This window comes from Bos mutus, chromosome 24 (genome assembly GCF_027580195.1).
Source record: "Bos mutus isolate GX-2022 chromosome 24, NWIPB_WYAK_1.1, whole genome shotgun sequence".
NCBI classification, from domain to species: Eukaryota; Metazoa; Chordata; class Mammalia; order Artiodactyla; family Bovidae; genus Bos; species Bos mutus.
Genome location: NC_091640.1, coordinates 31740852 through 31766483, shown reverse-complemented (window position 1 = coordinate 31766483; position 25632 = coordinate 31740852). Strand labels below are relative to the sequence as shown.

Here is a 25632-nt window from a genome sequence, read left to right as displayed (position 1 = left end):
CAAATTAAATGGAAGGCCAGGGAGACCAGGTTTCCCAACCTTAGCAGTAGTGGCTTGTTGGGAGGGACAAATCTTGGCTCCTCTGCACTCTAGGATGTTAGCAGCATCCCTGGCTTTCATCTACAACATGCCGGTTGCACCTTTCCAGTCATGACAGCCAGAAATGTTCTCCCTGGTGCTTTAAATGGTAAAGAATCTGCCTGCATTGCGGGAGACCCAGGTTTGATTCCTGGGTCTGGAAGATCCCCTGCAGAAGGTAATGGCTACTCACTCCAGTATTCTTGCCTGGAGAATTCCATGGACAGAGTCTGGTGGGCTACAGTCCATGGGGTCGCAAAGATTCAGAAACCTCTAGACCTTGCCATATCCCCTGGAGGAAAAAAAATCACCCACAGCTGAGGACCACTGTCTGCAGTATTTTGAAAACATACTGAACTTGCCATGCCTGCTTGAGGACACAAGCTAGTCTTCAGTCTCAGTGGCATCTGTTCCCCATCAAATTAAAAAAAAAAAAAGGACAGCAAAAGAGACACATATATACCATATGGAACTATACTGCATGACATTTAAAAAATATGTTCAGGGATTTCCCTCGTGGACCAGTGGTTAAGAATCTGCCTTTCAATGCTGGATGTATGGGTTTGATCCTTGGTTAGGGAACTAAGATATCACATGCCAGGGAGCAACTTGTGCAGCCTACACGCCACAAGCAGAGTGAAGCCTGTGCACCGCAGTGAAGATAACGCATGCCACAATTAAGACCTGACACAGCCATAAAATCAACACTGAATATTCACTGGGAGGACTGATGCTAAAGCTGAAGCTCCAATACTTGGGCCACCTGATGTGAAAAGCTGACTCACTGGAAAAGATCTTGATGCTGGGAAAGATGGATGGCAGAAAGAGAAGGGGACGACAGAGGATGAGATGATTGGCTAGCATCACTGACTGAATGGACATGAGTTTGAGCAAAGTCTGGGAGATAGTGAAGGACAGGGAAGCTTGGTGTGCTGCAGTTCACGGGGTCACAAAGAGTTGGACATGACTTAGTGACTGAACAACAACAACAAAATAAAATAAAAATATGGTAGAGAGATCGTGAAAAGGATTGTTTGAAATATATAATAAGTGGCATTGCTTGTATGAATAATCATTTCTCTAAAAATATCCACTTATTCAGCAATTTACTAAGACTTTCCATGTACCATCAGTGAACAAAGGTGGAATATGTGACAATCAATGCTGTTTTAGAAATATTAACAATATAATGAAGTATAAAAGGACCAAAACATTAAGCTGTGGAAATTAATATTTAAGGTATGAAAACAACTCCCTACTCTGAACAACTGCAGAGCCACCATCCCTCATTTGCTGGTCGAGATTCAATAGCAGGAGTTAGCGATGTAAGTGATGCCTCACAGAACTAAAGAAATGGTTTCTAGCAGCATCTGTTCCAACATCCCATTTCATAAATGATGAAATCAAGTCCCAGAGACTTGAAGCCAACTTTCAGGGTCTTATAGCTACTCCATGGCTGAACTGGCTTCTGCGAAGAAGCAACTGGTGAGTGGTACCAGTTCCCATGTTCTAATCCCTGGGCTGGGCTGACTGTGGAGCCCAGACAGATGCTCACCATTAGGGCGCTCACCAGGGACAGGAGGACCAGGTACCATGGATCATAGAGAAAGGGCACCTCACCTCCTGAGCTTAGTTCTTGGAGAAGTCACGCTTGCCTGGTGCTAGAGTGATGATGAGGAAGAGGAGGTTAGAAGACAGAGACAGGCTCCAGGGGGAAGGCAAACAGGAGCCAGGCTGAGAGTCACGGAGTTGGGGGTGACTGATCCCTGGGGGGCTGGAGATCTATCTGGCTGGGCAGGGAGATGGAGGTCACTTCAAACAGAGCTTATTTTCACTAGGTGTGCTGGGAAAGCCAATGGTGGTGAACATCATCTCAAGAATACCCACCTAAAGTAGCCTGAAGAGTTAAAGTGTTAGTTGCTCAGTTGTGTCCAACTCTCTGCAACCCCACGAACTTTAGTCTGCCAGGCTCCTCTGCCCATGGGATTGCCCAGGCAAGAATACTGGAGTGGGTTGCCATTTCCTTCTCTAGAGCATCTTCCTGACCCAGGGATCAAAACCAAGTCTCCTGCATTATGAGCAGATTCTTTACCATCTAAGCCACCAAGGAAGCCAAAGTAGTCTAGCCTGAGTCCAATGTGAGTCTTCAAAAGCATAAGTAAGTTGCATTTTTAAAAGAATGCCATGACCACATTGCTAATATAGACCAATGTCTAGTATTTTGACAAGTAAATATTTCAAAGAAATAAAACAAGCCACCGTGGTCCACCAGCTTCAAAGAGAGACAAATGCTGCTGACAAGTCATACATGCCCAGCGTTAACTTGGTAACAGTTTTGTTTCTCACTTCTCACTTAAAAATGGTAGTGAGATTTCAGTGGCTAGCTGACTCCTATCTGTTTTGCATATAAGACAAGCTTGAAAGTTCCCTTTTTGAAAGAACTGAGAGGAGTGTAACCTATCTACTACATTGAGAAAAAAAAAAATAATAATAATAAGGTGCCGAATTGGAAGAAAAGGCTAAAAAGAGCAAAGGGCAACTGGGAGATACATTAAAAGTACAGTTTATTTTTAAAAGAGAACAATGGGTTGAGCGACCTGTTTACATGCATGGAGCCAACAGAAAATTTAAATCTAACTGTAGAAAGCCAGCAAAAATGAGAGTCCAGAGCTTAAAGATTCTGCTCAGATTCTAGAACTGCAGGATCCCAGTGTATTGTGAGACAGAAGGCTTTGATAGGCAATACAGTCTAATAAGATATTCAGGGATTAAGTCAGTGCTTCACAGACAGATGTGTCCATGTGCCAGTTGTTGCTAAGCTTTAATTTTTTTCCCCCTGTAATGTTTAATTTATCACACTGGCGCTTTCTAAACTAGAACATCTGTAAACAAGGTTAAGAATGACCTCCTTCCAATTTTACATCCATGAACAGTGCCCCTTCTTCGTGCTCTAATTTTAGATACCTTAAAGATAAATAAATCTGTGGAAGGAAGGAAAAAGAAGGCTTGGCTGACACTGAAATGTGTTCATCTTGCGCGAATACAAATTTCCTCTCTGCCTGGCTTCTGGGTGCACACAGCTGACTCAGGATGCTCAAGTTACATTCACTGCACCCCCTTCTGTGCCCCCACCCCACTCCACCCCAGCCCCCCACCGAGTCAAACACAATTAAACAAATTTCTGTTAAATATTCAACAGCTTCCTATAGTAATTAGCAGCAAAGAATCGGAGCTTAAATTGATAATTGCTCAGCAATGTCCTCTTGCAAATGTTACATATTTCCTGCTCCTCCCTTTTCTCTTAGATTTTTGAATCACAGAAGTTTTCTGGTAAAGCGTTCAGTTAGTGAAATGACCCACCATCACACTACTTGGCCCAAGACCTTGCAGTCAGGTTGGGCTATTTGACCGTCAGCGGCAAGTTTCCACCCGCATTGCTTATTTCATTCCTGTTTTTGAAATCCATTGAAAGTTATGTACCTGGAAGCTGTTGGAACAGGGCATTGATTTAAAAACTGACTGGCAGGCTTAGGATTTAAACTCTGGTCCACCAGACGCAAAAGGTCATCTGATTAGAATGGGAGAAGCACAAGGCATAGTAATTTATATTCAAAGGGTAACCTTTGTAGGAAGGAGGAGGAAGCAAGAGCTCTTCCTGCTTTTCCACTTGATATGGACAAGGATTCCCTTCAACCAATTCCCAATAATTATGAAAAACAGTGTCTTGAACTTGGACAAAAAGCAAAAGAAATGCTACTTCCTTGTGTTATTTCTTATTATTAAAAACACTGCCACACTGTCTAGGAGGTAAACTCCCAGTGAGAGTAAGTCAACATTTTATAAATCATGAAGAATAACAGAAAACAATCTTTCCTCATCATAAGCCACCAAATACTTGTCTACTAGGGCATGTGCTGTAGTAAATACACATACAAAGAATAGAACTAGGAGAGGACAATGTACTGATTTCTGTGTGTGTGTGTGTGTGTGTGTATGAGTAGCTCAGTTGTGTCCAACTCCACAACCCCCATGGACTGTAGCCTGCCAGGCTCCCTTGTCCATGGAATTCTCCAGGTAAGAATACTAGAGTGGGTTGCCATGCCCTTCTCCAAGGGATCTTCCTGACCCAGGGATTGAACCCGGGTCTCTTGCATTGCAGGCATATTCTTTACAGTCTGAGCCACCAGGGAAGTCCAATAATTTCCACAATTAAGCTTCAGAAGGATAAGTGTGTGTGCATATGTGTCGATGTACATACCCATGCCTACACTGGATGTTGGCATGAGCATGTGCCATGGAGCCAGGAGTTACATGCATGCCTGGGTTCTACAGGTGAAACTCCTCATGTTTGCCTTTGATCTTTGGGTCCCCAAGGGCTCATATTCCAGCCTGGAGAATGCAATTAGAAGGAGCCCCAAGTAGGCTTTGTTTTAAATTCTAAGAAAATCCTTTCAAAATACAAATATTTCACAAGCCAAATTCTATTTGGATATCTCAGTTTAAATTAAAAAAAAAAATCCTCCTTTGAAGAAAGGATAAATAATTCTGCACTCAAGTTTGGTGTGTTTTTTTTTTAATTTTGCATATTCCCTTTCCTTTCCCCTTTCCCTAAATGTTTTTGTGTACTGGAGAAAGTTTCAAATCCCCTGTCTCCTCCTCCTCTGAAATCATCCCTGCTTATTGGCCAGTGAGCCCAGGCAGGGAGAGAGGACATCAGGAACAGGGCATCTCTCATCCTACATGGAACTTTGTGGTCGTAGATATCCGTGGATTCCCTTTTGCCCCTCATCTCTTCTTGTTCCAGAATCTTTCAGCTCTTCAAATGGCAGAACTATACCCTACCCCTACTCTCTGTCCAAAAGAGCCTGTATTTGCTTCATAAACCCACAGATTACACTCCCATTCTCTTTCCATTTCCTGGGCATCTTTTCTGACACTGCTTCTTGGTCTCTGTGGAACAGTTTCCTCACCCCTCACGGTGCACATAGCTTCTAGAAAGACAGCCCCTTAATTCCCCCACACAAAGATGTGCTGTAGCTATGGTGAGAGTAATCTATAACCCTCACATCCTTATATAATTTGCTACTCCACATTCATTTTAATTCATTACAATGAAGCAATATAATTAAAAAAATAACTCCTTAAAGTGAAGTATTTAACATGATCCTGGAAGGAAGGCAGCTTCCACTATCAGAGGGCCAGGCTGCAGGCACAGTGCACGCTTGTGCAAATTCAAAGGTGAGCTGTAAACAAGCCCGTGCACCAAGGCTCCCGTGCAGAAAGGACCGGGCGGCGGGAGGCCTCATTCTAATCAGTCCTCAAAGGAACCTGCCACACAGAAGTGGCACTTATTCTAATTTAAAGCCCTCATGCTTGGTTCAGTGTTGCAAAATTTATAAAAGAATAACTTCATTAAACCGCCTGGCACTTCAAACACAAATGCAAACCAGCCACAACATAGAAAGAGCTGGACAAGAGGAAGAGAAATATTCCCAGAGTTGTTAGCTTTTCAAATCCTGTCTGCATTTGGGCGCTTCTCTTTCTGAGGATGCGTTTGCCCTGGAATGTTCCTCCACCAGGAATTTCTGCCCCCGGGGTCCTTTACTTCTGTCCTGAGGGCCCGTAAGCCTGCTTAATAACACTTAAAATCACCCAAAGTGCTTGGCAAGACACGCCCCTTGCAGAAATACATCTGGCAGTACCTAAATGAATGCTATTCACTGCTCCTTTCCTGATCTGCAGAAAAGATTGATTCTCAACCTGCCATGATTACAGTTCCCATTTACTTGGGAATATATTTCAGACTAACCTAAGTTGTTGAAAAACTAATGCCCAAACATTTTTTCCCCCTTACCCTCGGTCCTCCAGAAAGCCAGTACTAATAATGGATAAGTGGAAACATTTTGATGAATTCATGCACGACCACGGAGAACAGTTATTGTCACATCCTAAAACATACACTTTTATGGAAAACTCTTTTTCTCCCCTGAATCAAAGAAATGCTACAGAAAATAACTTCAGGCTAGATTCCTAAGCTACAATGCACTTTGTGTCAGAACACACACCATTTCGTGCTGAACTGTCAGCATCCTTCTCCAAATCATTTTTTCAGGGGAGGCAATGAAAAGACGAACCTAGAAGCCTGTGTAAAAACTCAAAACCTCTGAGCAAGTACATGTCACACACAAGCTGGGCTATGTCTTGAGAGCCCGGGGTCTCAATAATGAGGAACAACTTTTCTGTTCAGTGTTTCTCATCACCCAGGTTCAAACATGTGCTAAGATTTTGCTTCAAAGAGAAGATAGTAAGCAATCAAAAGGCTTGCAAATGGTAATCCATGGATGGATAAGAGGTAATGACCTCCGGGTGAAATCTCTTAAGGTGGATCTCTCCAAGGGCAAGTACCAGAGACTGTTTATCCCAGCTGTCCTTCAGAACTGAGGAGTGTTCTTGGTTTTGGTCAGAAGAGAGACCTATTATAGGCTATTCATGCCAGGCTGACTAGAAGACAGATTGACCCAGTAGATGTGAACATTAAAGTTATCACCACAAAAGTGCAGCGTGATGTGTCTCACATTATTCCTATTCCTAGGATAAACAAATACTGAAATTAACACTCCATCATCTTTATAAATGTGTTTTACAGTGCTGAGGGCTCTTTTACATTCACATCATGCAATAGGTTGGAGAAGGTACGTTTGTATTATTTTTCCTCTCCATGAATAAAACAGGGCTAATCAGATGGAATGAATGAGCTAATTCAATTACAGGCAGCTTTTATTATACACTAAAATATGGATTATTGATCTTGTGGAGTCGGCAATGCAGGATGCAAATTCAGTGAGCGAAACCCGCAGATTTGAGTTGGACTGGCCTGTATTCATGCTGAAATCTGCTAGAACTGTTCTCACTTTGGGGGAAAGAAAAAAAAAAAAAACCTAAAGAAAACAACGCCAACTATTTAGACCCAGGGAACAGATGAAAGGTTAAGTTGGAGGGCCGGCCTAAGAGCCTGAGCAGGGGTCCCGAGAATGGAGGTGAATACCCCGTCAGGCTCCCACAAAGGAGGGAGGAGAAGAGGACCAGCTCTCCGGGCCTGGCTGTGCAGTAGTAAGTGAAAACTTATTTGGGAGCCTGGAATGTACTTCGAAGGCATCTTGCTGCAAATCCAATCAAGTCGAGGAAGAAGAATGGATGCATTGTGGTGGCCCTGCCCGGGTGAGGCGGGCTTGTTTGAAATACAAGCCCGCTGGACTGTCCTAGCAAAATCCTTTTGTCTTTCATCTCTGGGGGGAAAAAAAAATGCAGTCGTCAACCCTGGTTAGAAAGAAGGCAGCCCTGAATGTAGGATCACGTGGGAAGCAAGCCCATGGCAGCAAACGGTAAGGGGGAAAGAGAAGGTGAGGTCGGGTATTTCAGTATCTATTGGCACCCCTCTGTCCTGCCTTCCCGCTTCTCAAATACATCTGCCCGAGCCTCCAGGGCCTGTGGCTGCTGTCTGTACTCAGCTCAGTGTGCAGAGAGTGAGGGCCAGACCGGCTCCTGCCTTCTCTGTAAACTTGTCCCAGCTCCTCCCCGCAGAGCCAACACTCTTTCTTTTGACCGGGTTCACATCCTCTCTACCTTTTTATGGGCCACAGCCCAGGTGCCCCCCACGTGGCAGCACAGACGAAAATAAGCTCTTCTCTCCCTTAAAAAAAAGCCCAGAAACGGGTTCTGTGTTTTGGTAGGCCTCCCTCCAAAGCATAGGTAAACGTCCATGTGTCCTGTTTTCGAACAAGCTTCCAATGAAAGGGAGGAAGAGGGGGGGAAGGCCTAACAATACCACACAAAGTTGCAGACTGTTCGGCTACAGTCCAGAAAATGAATCCAATTTTTCATTCTGTCATTATAAATATTTCATTGCAAATGGTACTGATTTTCTGCAACTGTGGTTAAGCAAAGGGCCTCTGTGTGAATATTTAAGAAAAAAAAAAAAGGGAGAGGAAGACAACGAGGAAGAAGGGAGGGGGCGGTGAAAGGTTAGCAACCAATTAATTTCTTCCTTTAAATGTAAAAGATTCTGGGAGAAATTCAACAGTGATGTAGTGTGTGACTCGGAGAAGAAGAAGAAAAAAAACATTTACTCTGCTCTTCTTCTGACAGTTTCTCATAAAATATCTGCAGTCCATCTATCTTTTAGTACTCTAGGCTCCTCTGGAGAGCAGAAAATGGTGGTTTAAAGCTCTCTTCAGTGCCAGTCTGCAGGAGATTGCTTTCCACAGGACCCCCGCTGATGGAGGCCTAGGGGAAGAGGCCCAGGAGTTATTCAATCAGCCGGAGACTCTGGGGCGGCTGGGGGTCCTTTGAGGGCTGATTAGAAAGCTGCCCTCCTGTTGCCTGCCTCGGAACAGAACGAAATGAGCAGCCTCTTGCTGAGCAGATGCTGCAAGAAGGAATTTCACCTGTCATGGAGTTTGTCAGAATTTCAGGATTTATCTTGGTGCAAAATTAATAAAATACCAACCAGGATTTCAGGCTGACTACTCAGCTGTGTCATCTCCAAGTGATCTTTCACCCAGGAAAACCTGGACAGGGCGCACAGCCAGCTCCCTGCCCTACTTTTCCTTGGGAGGGTGAGCGAGACGATGGGGCGAGCACCAGCCAGACGCCAGGAGGAGATTCGGAACCAATTACACACAAGGCTGAACTTCAGTGTGGGTGCTACTGTCTTAGTGGGTGACCTCTCACCTCGCCTCCGGAGCTGGGACGGCTCTTTGGGTAAGCCCAAGTCTCAAGTAGAGAAAGGCTGTTTTAGCACTGTCTCACACAGGAGGTAGCTCATGGATTCACATCTATTAAATTCATCTGCTGGTGTCCCCGGCCTGGTTTTGCTTTATCTTATTAAAGGAACGCTAACAACAGGCTCTGTTAAGAGCACATATTGTGAAACACTGAACATTCATCTGGGGTCAGCCGTGCTCAAGGAGGTACCCGGTCATCTTTTATTTGCACCCATGCTGGCCTCGTGGCCCATCCCCCTCAGGGCTCCCAGCAGAGTGGGGAGTGGGAATCAGGGAGGGGAAGAGGGAGGCAGCAGCACCGAGGAGCTGGGACAGGGTGGGAATAAACCACTGCCGGCTCTGGACTGCAGAGAGCCTGGGAGTTTGGCCACCTCTGCTCATTCCGCTTCACAAATGACCATGACTATTTTAGGGGGGTTCTGTAAAGCCCAAGGCTTGACCATATTGAGCTGAGGCTCTGGGTAGCCCTGGGACAATTGCTCTTGTTCTTAGGGTGGCCGGCATCTCCTCACAGAGGGGCTGGTGTGCAGGACTGGGTTGGCCCCTACAGCTGGCCCAAGCCCCTGGACAGAATGGACAAGCATCTCTTCAGATTCAGCTCCGGACTCTGCACTCTGGCTCAGAACAGGATTAACCTGAATTGTCATGTCTACCTTGTGAGGCCTCTCACCATGGACCACACGTGCCCCTTTACTAGCCAGGGACTGGCAGAGCATCCTGGACTACCCTGGAGGTTGCGACTGGTTTAAGGGCACCGCTGCCTCCCCATCCTTTTCTAATCGACATTTTCCAAATGAGACATTTCACCGCAGTGGAAGGCGTCCCTTCCAGCTCTTCCACTCGAAACACGATAAGCCTGTTTTGGAGAGTCGCCTTTACAAAGTGGGTAGTAGCCTGACAATATTAACACCAAGAGATCTCAGGAAAGAGTAAGTAACAGAGAGAAGAGAGCGAGCCTGCGCTTGCAAGTGGAGGCACAGATGGTGGGCGGGGACGCAGGGTGCTCGCAGCAGGCTTCGGTGGAGATGCATTAACTCCACAGAGAGATGAGGGCTTCCCACCAGTGCTGTCATGAATTATAACTGAGCACGGGGGTGAGGTCTTAGTGCCTGGCTCACAGCGAATAGATGGTTCTATCTTGCTGCACAAACACCTCTCCCCACTTATAAGCTCCCAAGCACAGCAAAGCACACTGCTGATAGCTGATGGTGTCACAGTAGCCTTTTATGTGTCTAGAAGGCGCACGCACTTCCCAGATGTGCCCAGTGGTGGAAGTCAGATGATTATAAAATTAAGTCTTGGCAATGAGAAAAAGGAAACCTTTTACGGGTGATTCGGGTTTCCAGCAAGAGATGGTCTATCTGCCAGCTGAGGGGCCGCACCAAAGCCAGAGGAAGCCACTAAAGAAAGCCTGCTGGCTTCCCAGACACACTGGGTACAAGGGGGAAAGCCTCGCCTCTGCAAACGCTGCCCTCCTCTTTACCAGAAAGTGAAAGCGGGTCCTGGCCAGTGAGCTCCCCGACATCACTCCCTCAATGAAGTTATCAGGGAAGGAGGCCTGTTATTTTAGGCGGTTTAGAATTTCACCACTTTTAAAGGCCTCGTTTACCCTGCCTCTCACTCCCATTTAAAGCCTTGGAGTTGCTGTTCTAAATGAGCACCGTGAGCAGCGCTTTTAAGCACCATTCTTCTCGCCTGCCACATCGCAGGCTTTCACAGAATCCCGCTCTCTCCCGGATGAGGGTGAACTCGCTCCTTCATAGCTGCAGGGCAGAGCCTGTTAGGAGCTGTAGATTCGCTGCAAATATAACAATAAAGGATACAAATGTGAATTCCCCTTAAAATACACGCTTGGCTCTGAAGCCGCCTGGCCTTAGCAAACTCGATCAAGAACAGCCTATCAATCTTGCTCCAAACGCTCAGCAACAGCTCATTTCATGCGGCCGGCCAAGGGATTGCCACGTCAATGGATCGGAAGGTGCTGGTGTGAATTCTTTGCTCATTTTAGGGGATTGAGCGTCGAAGCCCATGATGACCCTAGCTCTGACTCTAATTGCCACAAGCAGTTGGCTACCGAGGTGGTGTTTTCCAAGAGTCCAATTGAAGTTTGCAAACTGAAAGAGTCTATTCTTGGCATTATGTCTCTGCAAACGTGGAAGAAACTGATCCGCGTGTGGAGCGAACATCTGAAATAGGAACACGTGTGGGGACTTCAAGGTGCCTCCCTGGATTGTAGAATGTTCTAGAGACGTGGAGGTCCAGCTCTCTCCCGGGGATCGGACTACAAAAGCGCCGAGGCAGAGAGCTGTCTTTGTAGGCCGGCCGTGCCCGCAGTTTCTCGTTCCTGATGAGGCAGATCTTCTGGTGCCGTGGCAGCAAGCTGACTTGGCGGCCCAGGAGACGGCAGGGCCAGCAGAGCCCAGCCAAAGCGGAATGTGGCAGAGGTGATGAACGTTTCCAGGGGGTGGGGGGGGAGAGGAGGGGGCTGCACACTGGCCGCAGTGCTCTTCAGTACACCCTAGCTGAATGCTCCATAAAGTCGCACTGATGGCAGTTCCGAGATGGCCATCTGTCGTCAACTCTGGGCCAGACAAAAAAATAATGTCATGGCAGATCGCTAACAACAGGGCTGTTGGAGGGAGGGAACGAGTCCTAGAACGGGGAGGTGGTGCTCCATCTTTTAACAGCGAAAACCAGCCGTCGATAGGAACATCGAGAAATTAATGGATGGAGAATTTTTAAAAACTGAGCTGGGGTGCCGTAGAAACGATTCCAATGTAAATAAAGTGGTTTTCCGCTTATTGGCCGAGACCTCTGTTGCTCTTCCTTTGGTCCTATTAACTGCTTGATTCTTGAAAATCTGATGAGCCGGACACATGGTGAAGTGGTGAGGGCCAAATTCAGAAAAAGGTGAGCCCAGGTTGTGCCTCCAAGCATGCATACACAGATTAGGCATTTATTGGTACAAAACGGGTAATTGAAAATGCATTCACTCATTGAGTCCAAATGAGTTCATTGTGACAGTCCTGCTTATCCATCTTTCTGGATGGATGTTTGCTTAATTTCTAGGTGCAGTTTTATTAAAACAGAATAAAACTACCTCATCTTTAGATGCATTGTGAATGCTATAAAATTTTAAACTCTCTTCTTTACTCAAAAAAACCCCAGCTTTTTGCTACTGCTTAGATGACAGGGAGAGGGGATGCAGGGTGGGAGGAGAGGGGTGAGAGAGAGAGAGAAGTAAACAGTCAAACCGAGGTGAGCGGTGCCCTATTTCTTTGTCCTATATGATTAACTTTCTACCTTCAATGGTAAGGCCAATCAATCCTGATTGAATTATCCAATATTAACAGCTGAAAGTGATCAAAAGTAATGGTGAAAACACAGCTCCAATCAATAAATCAATGCAAACGATTGGGTTCCTGGAGATCGGATCAAATAAAAGAGATAGATCAATTTAACCACTGGGCAAATTAAGTGGAAGCTGCTGTAGCACCAATTTACTTCAAAGGCCCCGAAGGCCCACAAAGCAGAGAAAGGAGGTGGTGGGGAAGTGGACCAGTTCCAGAACCACATGTTCACTGGACATGATTTACACTCCTGCAGACTTCCACGTCTATAAGGTGGTTTAAGGACTGTGATTTTGGCCCCGAGAACAAGAGAACACAGAGGTCCAATGGATGGAAGGAAGTGGAGAGCGAAGGTAGCAGGTGCAGGCCACCCAGGAAGAGGCAGGACGTATGTCCTTATGTCTCTTCCCACCCCCCACACTGACTCTCCTCTCCCCAGTGATCAATATGGAACCTGGCTATGGCGGGCCAGACGCAGTGATGGGCAGTTCTTTCCAATCTGAGGGTCCCAAAGGGACACTGAATGACAAGAGGCAAAGCAGAACAGGGTTCTGAGTCTTTCAGTTGGCTGTGGGTACTATGCTGCTAAGTCGCTTCAGTCGTGTCCGACTCTTTGTGACCCTAGGGAGTGTAGCCCGCCAGGCTCTTCTGTCCGTGGACTTCTCCAGGCAAGAATACTGGAGTGGGTTGCCAAGCCCTCCTCCAGGGGATCATCCCTACTCAGGGATCGAACCCACATATCTTACATCTCCTGCACTGGCAGGTGGGTTCTTTTACCACTAGTGCCACCTGGGAATAATGAAAGCTAGTTCAAGCTCTGTTAGAAATAGAAACAGAGCAATGGAAAACAACAGAAAAGTTGTGAAGAGTATGGGGGGAGGTGCACAGTTTTAAAGGCACTTCTTATAGAAGTTCTGTGAGCAGTAACACACACTTTTCCACCTCTCCTGTTAGCAAAAGAGAATTTCCACCTGACCCAGAGAAAAAAATGAAAACAAAACTAAAATAAATCTTTCCCCACACCACACTTCAATCCTACCCTGTCTTATGTAAAGGGGCCAGATAAAACTTTTTGTTTTGGCCACTTATCTCTAATTTGGAAAGAGAGCAGGAAGAAGGGTAGGGTTTTGAAATAACGTTTCTGAAAGCAAATTTAATGTTCAGTTTTCCCATTGTGTGCTAAAAGGAAAAAATAAAAATAAAAAGAAGCTCAAGGCTCTTACATCCCTTGAAAAACATGAAGGCTTAAATATAAGAATTTTTACCTGGAAACCAATTAACATGAAACTATGTCAAGGTATGATTAATTGGGAAATTATTCCAGTGAACTAGAACAGACAAGTAAGGAAACAGGACATGTCTGGGATCGAGGTTTTATTTCCAGGTAATGATGGATCTGGAGTTTGTTTACTGAGGTCAGCGAGAGGGAGCAGGGAGAGGACCCAGGAATCAGAGCTCCTCCAAGGCCTCTCCCCTCTCACACTCGGCACTGAGGGCTTAGCATCAGCTACTCCATTGCACTCTCAGCAGGACCTGGAAACTGGGCGCGATGCTTTGTCGTTTCCTATATGTCCATTTTCGGAGAAGGCAATGGCACCCCACTCCAGTACTCTTGCCTGGCAAATCCCATGGATGGAGGAGCCTGGTAGGCTGCAGTCCATGGGGTCGCACAGAGTCAGACATGACTGAAGCAACTTAGCAGCAGCAGCAGCAGCAGCACATGCCCATTTTACCGATGATAAAACCAAGGCTCAGAGGCCATCGCTTGTAAGGAACAATGACCAAAATCAAACTCTGGTGATTGTTCTCTGTATTTCATGCCCTCTTCCCTTACACTAAGATGCCTATAGAGAAATCAAAGCAAAATAAAACAAATGGGAAAAACCCCATAAAAGCCATTTTTAAAATAATCATTATTTGAGATTTTTATGGATGGTGATCTCTCTTACATTCACAGATATCAAAATCATATCCGTCCTTCAAAACCAGCTTGAATGCCTCCCACGTGATGGCTTTCTCGATTATCCCAGCTGGAGAATAAACATCTTCTCTTGGAATACTTAGAACTATTTATTACACATTACCTCATGTGAACATTAATCATATGCAAATCTTATCTTTTCTAGTAGACAGTAAAGATGATATATTCCTAATTATTTTTGATATGTCATAGAGAGCTTGGGGCCATGGTAAATTTAAAATGATAAAATTATATTTTTATAAAGATTTTAAATCAATAAATATATATTTTTTAACCAAATAATGGTACAGGGGATGATAGCAATCTATAGTATGGCATCTGTGGATGGGCTGTTAACAAGGACATTTTTTTAAGGTTCACTTAAAAAAAAAAATACGTTCAACCTTCTATTTTTAGTTTTATTTTTGGCCAGGCCATGCAGCTTGTAGGATTTTAGTTCCCTAAGCAAGGGTGGATCCCATGGCCCCTGCAGTGAAGGTGTGGAGTCGTAACCACTGGACCACCAGGGAAGCCCCAACAAGGACCTTTAAATGCCTCAACATGTGTTACTTAATACTTTGAGGCATGGACCTGTATAACAATTATTAAAAGGCTGGTTTAGGTACAGCGTTAAGTCAGTGAGTTGACAGTTGGCCACGTGGCAGCCACACTTCAGTGCTGTGCTGCTGTCCTACGCTTCCCACCCCTTTGGAGTAATTCATTTTTCTTTCAGAAATATGACCATAAAACTTGAGCAACAATTAAGCTGTGGTGTGAAAAATATCCATCAAACTCAGGTTGATTTGGTGGGAAAGTGATTCGAGAAGCCAAGCAAACAGCTGTAGAGACCATTATGTATTTAAACTTCAGTGGTATCTGAAAGTCTTGGTGTATCCCTCAGAATGTCAAGTCACTTCTGTATTTTCTATGTGGAAAATACTGCATCCATGGACTAATGAAGAAAAGCTCAAGTATCAGAATAATCTTTGACTCAAAAGAAACTTAATATCAGAAATCTCAGAGCCTCAAGTTCGATTAGGCCAATTCCCTCTCTTCCAACCACCGGAATTCCCTCCAAGTCCATTACATTCATGACATGATGCTTCAGAGAACTTTCTATGGGGACCCATTGGAAGAGGATGGTTTGATCACTGCCATTGAATTGTAGCTTTTCTAGAGGCACCAATGAAACAGTAATTACTGTATTGAAAGAAAGTGGCCTATTCAACAGAATTTTTACAAACACACCACTTGCTCACACCTGTATAAACCATTCTGGATACAAATATGCATTGTAGGATATTATTCTTGGACCATACTATTCTCTCAAAGCAGCTTCCTTAAGTTTTGCAGGAAAAGTTTTGAGGTCTATTAGGAAAACATGTGAAACATTCGACATATTCATTTGCTTTTAAAATAACAAAATGTTAAGTTAGTTCAAATAATGCACTCTTATTCCAAAGCACATCTTCCCGACCAGCATGCTAGGCGGCCCCTGAAGTATATTAGAATTCCTTGCAAGAAGGGAGAAAAACTCCACTGGAAGAAAATGATGATATCCTGCCAGGAATTACACATTACACTTCTCTGGACTGGCATTTGGAACTTCTGGTCAGAAAGGATTCAGTGTCATGCGAAGACAATAGCTTCCACACTGGCAAGCCCTAGATGGAGTGTTCATAGAAACAGACGTTGCGTCTTGCTTAATCTGAAAAGCAACTGTGGTCTGTAATGTCAAAGGATGACACTTGAGTCCTTCATTCCTAAAGATGGAAGTGTATTATGAGGAACTATCTGAATTCTGACTAGTACTGTAGGTGATGTTAATGAAAACAACACATCTCCGTGGGTGTATGTGTAAGACTTCATACTCAACAAAGCACTTCTATCCTTAAAAAGATGTTTTTGTGTTTTCAAATAGGTATAAACAGTGAAAGAAATGTAAATTGTTTATTATGGTCATTAAATCATTTATGCACCATGACCACAGTGGTGTGTGTGCTAATTTACTTCAGTCGTGTCTGACTCTTTGTGACCCTGTGGACTGTAGCCTGCCAGGCTCCTCTGTCCATGGGACTTCCCAGGCAAGAATACCGGAGTGGACTGACGTGCCCTTGGCCAGGGGATCTTCCCCACCCAGGAATTGAACCCATGTCTCTTAGGTCTCCTGTGTTGCTAGGCAGGTTCTTTACCACTAGCACCATCTGGGAAGCCCAATCACAGTGATGTTCCTGGGCAATTCTGTAAAATTACCCTATTCATCTGACTCTAAAATAAAAGCCAAATAGACTATATGCTTTCCACTTGCCAATCTCCAGTTCTTGGGCATTGCATTTGGTTTATAAAATGCCTCTTGTGAAAAATCCTCCTCTCTGAACTTTAGTGGCATAAAAAAAGTAGATGCGTTTAAGTGGTATGACATGGGCCAATTTTAAAATCTCTTAATTTTCCATACCAAGCAATGAAATACTGTGGGCTGGTAAAAGGGCTTCCATTTCTGCTCGGTTATTATTTAGGTTACTGATCTTATTTTCTCTTGTCACCTCAATTTCAACTGATTTCCCCCCTTATTCTTAGAAATTAATAAAACTGTATTTTTTAGTATACTTTATTCTCTATATAGAAACTAAAAGAAATTAATATTTTAAAGCCATATTAACGCCATCCTCTAAGCACAGGTGTGAAGTGATGTGGGAATGAAGACAAACGCACAGAACTATGAGCCCCTAAGTTTAAATCATAAAAATCCAAAAGGTCTCAAAATTAGAAAAAGTAAGCTCTGATATTTTCCTTAATGTATTGAAATTAAAAGCCACTGTTACTACTGAAGAGTTTAGAAAACAGATCTACATAGATATTTCAATGACTGTGGATACTAGCTTCGTAATAATGATCACACATTAACTATAAATACTGTTTTATCGAAGGAGTGATACACATTTTGAGCCTGAGTATTTGCATCAAGGCCAGATATGTATGATTCTGAGGTGGGGTTACAAAAGTAAGTGTACAGCTTCGGATTGTGAAAGAAGTCTTATTTTGGCTCAGATCACAATGTGAATGAAGGAGTCAGAGGTGTTTTGAGAGATGTTTGACCTCATAAGGTCATAAAGACTCAAAGACTGAGTTCTGTGTTCTATACCATGTCTTCTACACTAGCGGTTCTCAAAGTGTGGCTCGGGGACCTCCGAGGGTCTCCTAGACCCTTGCAGGGAGTCTGTGAAGTCAAGACTATTTTCATAATAACATTAAAACACTGTTGGCCCCTTACGCTCTTGTTATCTCATGAGCATACAGTGGCATTTTCTAAGGGCTACTTGACATGTGGACATACATTTTCTCTGACAGCTAACAGAACCACAGATTTGTGTATTTTTGTGTTTCAAATGTTTCTCGATGTCTAATATGGAAAATATCAATACATAATGTGAGTGTGCGTAGTTGCTAAGTCGCGTTGGACCCTTTGTGGCCCCATGGACTGGAGCCCACCAGGCTCCTCTGTCCACGGAATTCTCCAGGCAAGAATACTGGAGTGGGTTGCCATTTCCTACTCCTGGGGGTCTTCCTGACCCAGGGATCGAACCCACTTCTCCTGCGCCCTCTGCATTGGCAGGTGGATTCTTTACCACTAGCACCACTTGGGAAGGCCCTCAGTATACAGTAACCCATGTAAATCAAAGTGCTTTGTGGTCTTCAATAATTTTTAAGCGTCAAGGCATCCTGCTATCAAAGAGGTAGAGAACCCCTGGTCTACACACTAATGGAAAGACTGGGAGGAGGGTTCAGGATGGGGAACACATGTACACCTGTGGCGGATTCATTTTGATATTTGGCAAAACTAATACAAGTATGTTAAGTTTAAAAATAAAATAAAATTAAAAAAAAAAAAGACTGTACAGTGTACAGTCCATGAAACTCCAAAATACACTATGAAAGAAACCTGGAGCCCCAGAGAATGTGTTTAATTGCTTACTTCTGTCTGCTAGCCAATGTGCCACATGTCACCACTGCCAGAGTGTGGAGTTGTTTTAATGAAAGACACTGAAGTGACCACCAGGTCAGTAGTGTTGTTGTTTAGTTAGTAAGTCATATCCCACTCTTTTGTGACCCCGTGGACGGTAGCCCGCCAGGTTCCTCTGTCCATGGGATTTCCCAGGCATGAAAACTGAAGTGGGTTGCCATTTCCTTCTCCAGGGGGGTCTTCCCGACAAGGGATCAAACTCGCATCTCTGGCTTGGCAGGCAGATTCTTTACCACTGGAGAAGGCAATGGCACCCCACTCCAGCACTCTTGCCTGGAAAATCCCATGGACGGAGGAGCCTGGTAGGCTGCAGTCCATGGGGTCACGAAGAGTCGGACACGACTAAGCGACTTCACTTTCACTTTTCACTTTGCTGCATTGGAGAAGGAAATGGCAACCCACTCCAGTGTTCTTGCCTGGAGAATCCCAGGGACGGGGGAGCCTGGTGGGCTGCCCTCTCTGGGGTCGCACAGAGTCCGACATGACTGAAGCGACTTAGCAGCAGTGGCAGCAGCAGAGCCACCTGGGAAGCCCACTCAGTTAGGGTTAGGGTTAGCATTAGAATCTACAAAAGTGAACTTGTTCCAAACTTTCCCCCAAGAATACTAGCAGGAAGCCAGAATCTCTACAACTTGGATTTTAAACTATTAGGAATTCTGCTTCACAGTTTACATATTAATTAACAGCATCATTAGGCATACTGCCCATATCTTTTAAAATCAACACAAAGGACTTACCCTTCCATACATACTGCAATAAGAATATTATGTTTTCCAATAGAAATGCAGGTTATTTTAATGACATGTACTTTTAAATAATAGTCTAACTTGGTCTATCTTCTGTATCCAACGCACAAACACATGACGGAGTAGAATTCTTTTTTTTGAAGTGATGAAAAGTCTATAGCAACTTTAAGTCTGGTGCATTGACTCATCATAACTAAATGACATCACCCATTCTTTCAGAGATTTTTTATCTTACGTCTTTATTTGCTATGTGTTCACTGATAGGATAAAAACTGAGATGTTATTAACAAACTATAAATTCCTTATTTTGATACAAAATTCACATAAATATGGCTTCCCTACAGCCCAAGGAACTCTAAAGCTGCCCTGGGGCCCACAGCGCGGGATGGGAGATGAAGAAGTGGGTGGGGCTTTGGGTCCCTTACTCCTACCTCAACTATGTCAACCACATCAGACCCTCTTCTGGTTATTTAGGGAATTTGATACCAAAGGAAAAAACATCATCCTTACCCTATTTCAGTCTAAATAACTTTACGGTTAATAATAATCCTCACAATAATGAAATAACTGGATTCTAATTCATTCTCCTCCAAAGGCACCAATGAGATTTAATTAAAAAAAAAGTATTACTCTTATATCATTCCATCTGAAAAATGAGGATATATATTAGACCCATTTTTCTCAGATGAAGTAAGAAGAAAAAAACATTTATTTTCCTTATAATAAGTGACATTTCTGGGTTAGGATCCAGGTCTCTGACTGATACCAGCCTATTGTTAAGAATAATCAAATTGACCAAACATTTCTATTCTATTTTAGAGTTTATACCCCATATTCAGAGCTTTTATTTAATTTTACCTAACAACAGGCCTATGAATGTTACATCTGTCTATCATTTTCTTCACATCCGAGGTCCAGTCACATCCGAGGTTCAGAAACATTATTGATAAGCACAAGGTCACACATTTTGCAAGATTCAAAGCTAACATCTTTGGGTACCAAAATTTGTACCCAAAGGCTGCCACTAAATAATAATGATTCCATCCCGTTAAGCAGAAGAAACATATTGGACAAGAGTATATCTTCTTTCCTCTCTTCCCTTCTCCCTTCCAATTTTAAGCCCCTCAGGACAACAATAACCTGGACATCCAGCCAGCTTGAAGCCCAGTGGGAACAGAACATGAATAAAACAGGGTTTGGGAGAATGGGCCTTGACGAACGAGGTGAATGATCCCACAGTCCAATAAACCTGACCCTGCAGTCTATCACACTGGGTCAGAAGGTCCAATTATAGGTCTGTTCTAGTTCTTTTTATGATTGACAGCAGCCAGAGGCAAAATGACTTTGGTGTCTGTTAATCCAGCCTCTAATTTTCCCTTTGCCCCAATCCATACACAGCATCATGGTGGCCAGGGTGAGTGATACGGTGAATCCAGACTTAAAATGCCCTTGTTTCCTATAAGTAGAGCGACTGCGTTCAATGCCAGGCCTCCCCATGGGGACATTACCTGCAGCTCTGTTTGGAAGAAAAACTTCTGTGGACATTGTGTGCAGTCGTAGATCTTGTCTTCTTGTCCATGGGCAGAGAAAATATGCTGCTGCAACTTGTTTGCTTGAACAAACACTGAAACGATAAAAGGAGAGTGAACTGGGGGTTATTTTCATTCCAAAATGCCCTCCGTTGATGGCTCCCTGTGAACAGCGGCAGAGGAATGGACTGAATGGAGTGCCTTCTGGGTGTGACCACTGCCAGGGTCCAGGGGAGAGCAACGTCACACATGCTTAGGGGTTGGGTCTCTGGCTTTTGTTAAGATGCACTCTACCGAGCACCTATTTCAACACAAACAGCTCCAAAGTAAAGGTTTATCGTGGCCCTGCTCCCCATAAATCTTTTAAAATGAAAATTGTCAAACGCACAGCACTGTCTGAACAGAAATGACTCTTATTTCTCAGCAACCCACAGGTTACAAAATCATAGATGCCAAAACCCAGTTTATTGCATTTGCCTAAAGTTACAGCTAGCAAACAGTTCTCTATTTAAATGTGTTAATGCTAAAAATGATATCCCACAGCTACTCTGGGGCACTGTCTATAAATGTGAAACAGAAAGGCAGGTAAATTCTCTTTGGATACTTTAAGATCAACTCAGCCTACACATGGAATGCAAGGGTTTCAATAATATAAACATGTTCAATTTTAATGACTACAAAACAAGGCCCTAAGACTGTGTAACAGTTTACCTAGGAGACATACTATTAATAATTAAATTGTATATGCCAGAGGCAGTGTTTGGGTTGGGAGAACTGACTTCTGATGGATGCCTGGTGTACTGTGACCTAAAAAAGTTTGCATCTACAATATTAATCTGTATAGGCAGGGAAAGGATTTATTAAAGATGTTGGCATTTGACTTTGACTCTATTCTAATCATTAAAATTATTCTAATTGCCAGCCAACCTAAAATATTAGAATATTGTTCTTTTGAGTCATACATTTTAATCATATTTCTCATTACTTTAAACATCTATCAGATTTCTTCTCGCACTTAACATGCTTTATATTGGAAGAGGTTTTTTTTTTGTTTTGTTTTGTTTTTAAAATTACTTCAAGATACACTAAACAATTTAGGTCTGTCAGCGCAGGAAAAGCAGACCATTCATGATTAATGCATTTTTGTCTTTTACCTACATCAACCCAAAGAAATGGGGTTTTGATACTGATTTGCAATGAATCTCCATCTAACATAGCACATTTTACGAGGCTCCCAGCCATAACATGAAGGAGCTATTTTATTAGGGGTCTTAATCATGAAGAGATCTATGACCAGTCCTCCTTAGGAAGACTTACTATGAACTTTTATAAAGAAGCCAGACTCCTGATGCATTGTATCTTTAGACAAATACTATGTTATAGTAAAAACACATATATATTTTTTAAATAATAAGTTGGAGGAATCAAAAAATAGTTCCAAAAGAAGGAGTGGCCGAATGGGATGCAAGTACTGAATGAAGGAGCCTCACGGGCAAATGGTAAAGACAGAACCACCAACACAGTCTGGTAGTATTTCACTGGAACATAGCCTTTCACTTTTGATTTAATTACAGGACAGAAATCTACAGGCTGAATGCAGTGAAGGTTAATAATCAATGCTTTGGAATTTTGCTCCACAAACCAAGAAGGTGGTTTTAAGAGAAGGATATATTTTTGTTTTGTTTTGCTTTTTCTGACAAATAAGAAGGGCATATAGCCTTGAGGGGTTTGAACAATGAGTCCAAGACACAGGCAAAATAATCACAAAGGATTTTCCAAAATAACTTTGTCACTGTTATAGGAGCAGCAGAAACGTGTGTGATCATATTTCAACCCCTATGGGCTTCAAATTACAGTTTCTGATTTACTTTTTTTTTTTTTTTGCTGCTGCTGCTTCTGCTGAAAACTGTAATGTTACAGCATCTCATAAAAGTTTCTTCTCAAAAGTGTAAACATAATATTGTTGTTCAGTCGCTAAGTCATGTCTGACTCTTTGCAACCTTGTGGACTGCAGCCCACCGGACTCCTCTGTCCTCCACTATCTCTCCGAGTTTGCTCAAACTGATATTCACAGGACATAAGACCTCATCTAATCTGTTTTTTTAGTTCAAAGAACTGGGGGAGGGTTCTAATAATGACTTTAAATTTCATATGGGGAAATGTTACAAAATTCTCTGTGTTTAAATAACAGACATGTGTTGACACCACGGCTGACTTTTAGTCTCACGTCTTGCTATGAAAAAGCTCCCTTTGTCTCGCTAACCTTTTAATGTCGAGGGGAGAAAAGTGAATGGAACATGGATGTCATTTTAGAAACGGAAGAGTGCAAACTTCTGAGAGAACTTAAAATGCCATTTGTTCATCCTGACAGTTAACCTTCCTGACCGTCTGAGCCTTTAAAGTAGGCAGCAATCAATAATGCTAATCAGCAGAAATCAAACATCTTCTCCCTAAATTGAACCGCAGTCAGATCTGTAAAAGGCCACAGCAGTGGGAAGTATGCCTTGATAGGAAAGACGTGATGTGGCCATGAACCTCTCCCGAGTTTTCCAGATCATCTTCCTACCTGTAAAGCAGACGGGACACTTGAAGGTACCGCCCATCCCTTCGAAGCTGTGCTCGATCAGGTGGCACTGCAGCTTGGCAGGGGAGTCAAAGGTTTGGCTGCAAAGTTTGCACTCGTGGTTCAGCCCTTCATCTGTCAAGGAAAGCATGTGAGCAGAAAAGTTGACACCCATCACATCTTTGACAGGCTAGTGAGTTACCTATAACTCTGTACATTAAACTCTTTCCACCAAAAATCAATGATTAGTAGTATATATGGGTTCTGGTTAATTTCACATTATTTATGAGTTTATATCAATTGAAAACATTTCTGGAATTTAAAATCGAATGATAGTCACAAGGCAGGTTTTATCTTACGGCGGTGTGTGTCAAGCTTTGAAAGTATAATTGCTAAGTCAGTAATGAGGCATCTCCTTTCCTCTAACTAGTAAGATTTTATGTATGTTCAGTTGCTCAGTCGTGTCTGACTCTTTGCGACCCATGGACTGTAGCCCACCGGGCTTCTCTGTCCATGGGGATTCTCCAGGCAAGAATACTATACTGGAGTGGGTTGCCATTTCCTTCTCCAATCAAGATTTTATAGGCTGTGTATTTCCAAAGTTCTAAAACAAAGGGCCCATAGAAGAATGAACTACTTTCCCAGGCTTATCTTCTGGTTTATCAAGAAGGTTCTAGAGCTTTCTGTTACTAACCATACTTTTTTTTAGTCGTTTTCCTATTGACACAGATTTTTCTACTTCTAAGATTTTCTGGCAATTTTGAAATATTATTAATGCTCACAGTATTTTATAAGTGTTATTTTCCTGAATGGCACTCCTATCCTCCATATATTCTGAGTGTACTGTTCCCTTCATTTTGTAAGACAGTCTCAATTTTACCCCCCAGATCTAGACTTTGCCTGTACTTCTTCAAAGGCACTTTGATGAGCTCCAGGCTCACTTTTGACTAGTCCTGGAGTATTCTTTGATAGCTTAGAAACAAAATGGTAGAAAAATATTTTAATGTAATAACAATTATTATATAAAATGAAAAGTCTGTGTTGTAAATATAAAACATCATTTGTATGTTTTTTCATCAAAATGTTTATGAAATTATGCATTTAAGGATTATTCTAACTTGTTTCAATTTTCAGTTATAAGAAATGAAAACCAGTAGCATGAGAATAAACAACCCATCGCTTTGGTGCCTACTGTGTTCCAGACACTATTGTTCTAAGACTGAATTCACTGAGTTTAACAACAACAACTACTCTTATTCCCCTTTTAGAGATGAGAAAAATGATGCTCAGAGAGTTGAATTGACTTTGCTCTGAGTCATAGGACCAGTTCTTGGTGGAACCAGAACTTAAACCCAGGCAGCCTGACCTCATGGTCCATGATTTTAGCAGATATACTATGTCAGAAACCAATTACTCCCAAGACTCTCATCAAGAAAAGTAAGGGCTAAGCGGCTTCAGTTTAACCTGAAATGGTATCAAGTTATACTTTTATCTTCTCTTATTTGCAGTGATTAGAAATGCTACTAAGGAATATCTGTGTCAGACAGTCTAGGTCAAGGGAACGAAAAATACATTCCCACTGCAGGGGTAATGAGTCTACACTCCAAAGTTGCTTCCTTTGAGTCAACACAAGAGGCATGCAGAAATCCTTCACCAGTTGGTATCACTGGCAACATAAAGGCCCAATTACAAAGTGAATTATTATTAGCTAACTAGGAGTAAAATCACTCTATTTGTATTCCTAATCTTTCTTCTCACACAAGTATGAGTCTTTAGAAGCAGAGGATTGGAATTTGTAAAAAGAGAAGCAAAGCACTAATTAAGCCACCCAGTACTGTCTACATTTCACAGGAGATAAAAACCTACTCTGTATTTGGGTGGCACAGTGAATTCCTTGATTATAATTATGTAAGAAGGAGTTTAATTGTGCATACTGACATGACAAGGGGTTATACAAAAAGCTTTAGGGATTATATAAGATCAAGGGTTTTTCATCTGTTCCCTTCTCTCTCTCTTCTTGAAAATCCTAAAGGCACCAAAATTTTTGTAAATTTTGGATATTTAGTAATATAAGAACCACTGTTTATGGTAGAGAATTGGGTCAGTAAGTTAATCGTCAGAAATGCTTGCCAAATTTAAATGTTTTCTATTTCCTCAACGCTGTATACCTTTCTTGTGATGGTAAGACGGTAACTAAGAGTTCTAATTTCATCCTTAAGTTATGTGTTTTGCACAAGGACCAAGCTGTGGTCTGTGAGTCTGAGGAGGTGTACACATTTGTTCCAGAATTCTTGAACTTGCAACATTTGTTGAGGAAAATACATAGGCCTGGGCTTCTCAGGCGGTGCAAGTGATAAAGAAACTGCCTGCCACCGCAGCAGACAGAGAAGAGGGTGCCTACCACCGCAGCAGACAGAGGAGAAGAGGGTGCCTGCCACCGCAGCAGACAGAGGAGAAGAGGGTGCCTGCCACCGCAGCAGACAGAGGAGAAGAGGGTGCCTGCCACCGCAGCAGACAGAGGAGAAGAGGGTTTGACCCCTGGGTCGGGAAGATCCCCTGGAGAAGGAAGTGGCAACCCACTCCAGTATTTTTGCCTGGAGAA

General features: G+C 43.0%; 1 protein-coding gene across 1 annotated transcript in view; it reads right to left on the bottom strand.

Moving 5' to 3' along the window:
* ZNF521 (zinc finger protein 521) overlaps positions 1–25632 on the bottom strand; it is a 311441-nt gene that overhangs the window by 9237 nt on the left and 276572 nt on the right. Inside the window, 2 exon segments of the mRNA XM_070361523.1 lie at positions 20447–20562; positions 23034–23165. Of these exon segments, the coding sequence (XP_070217624.1) occupies positions 20447–20562; positions 23034–23165 (248 nt within the window).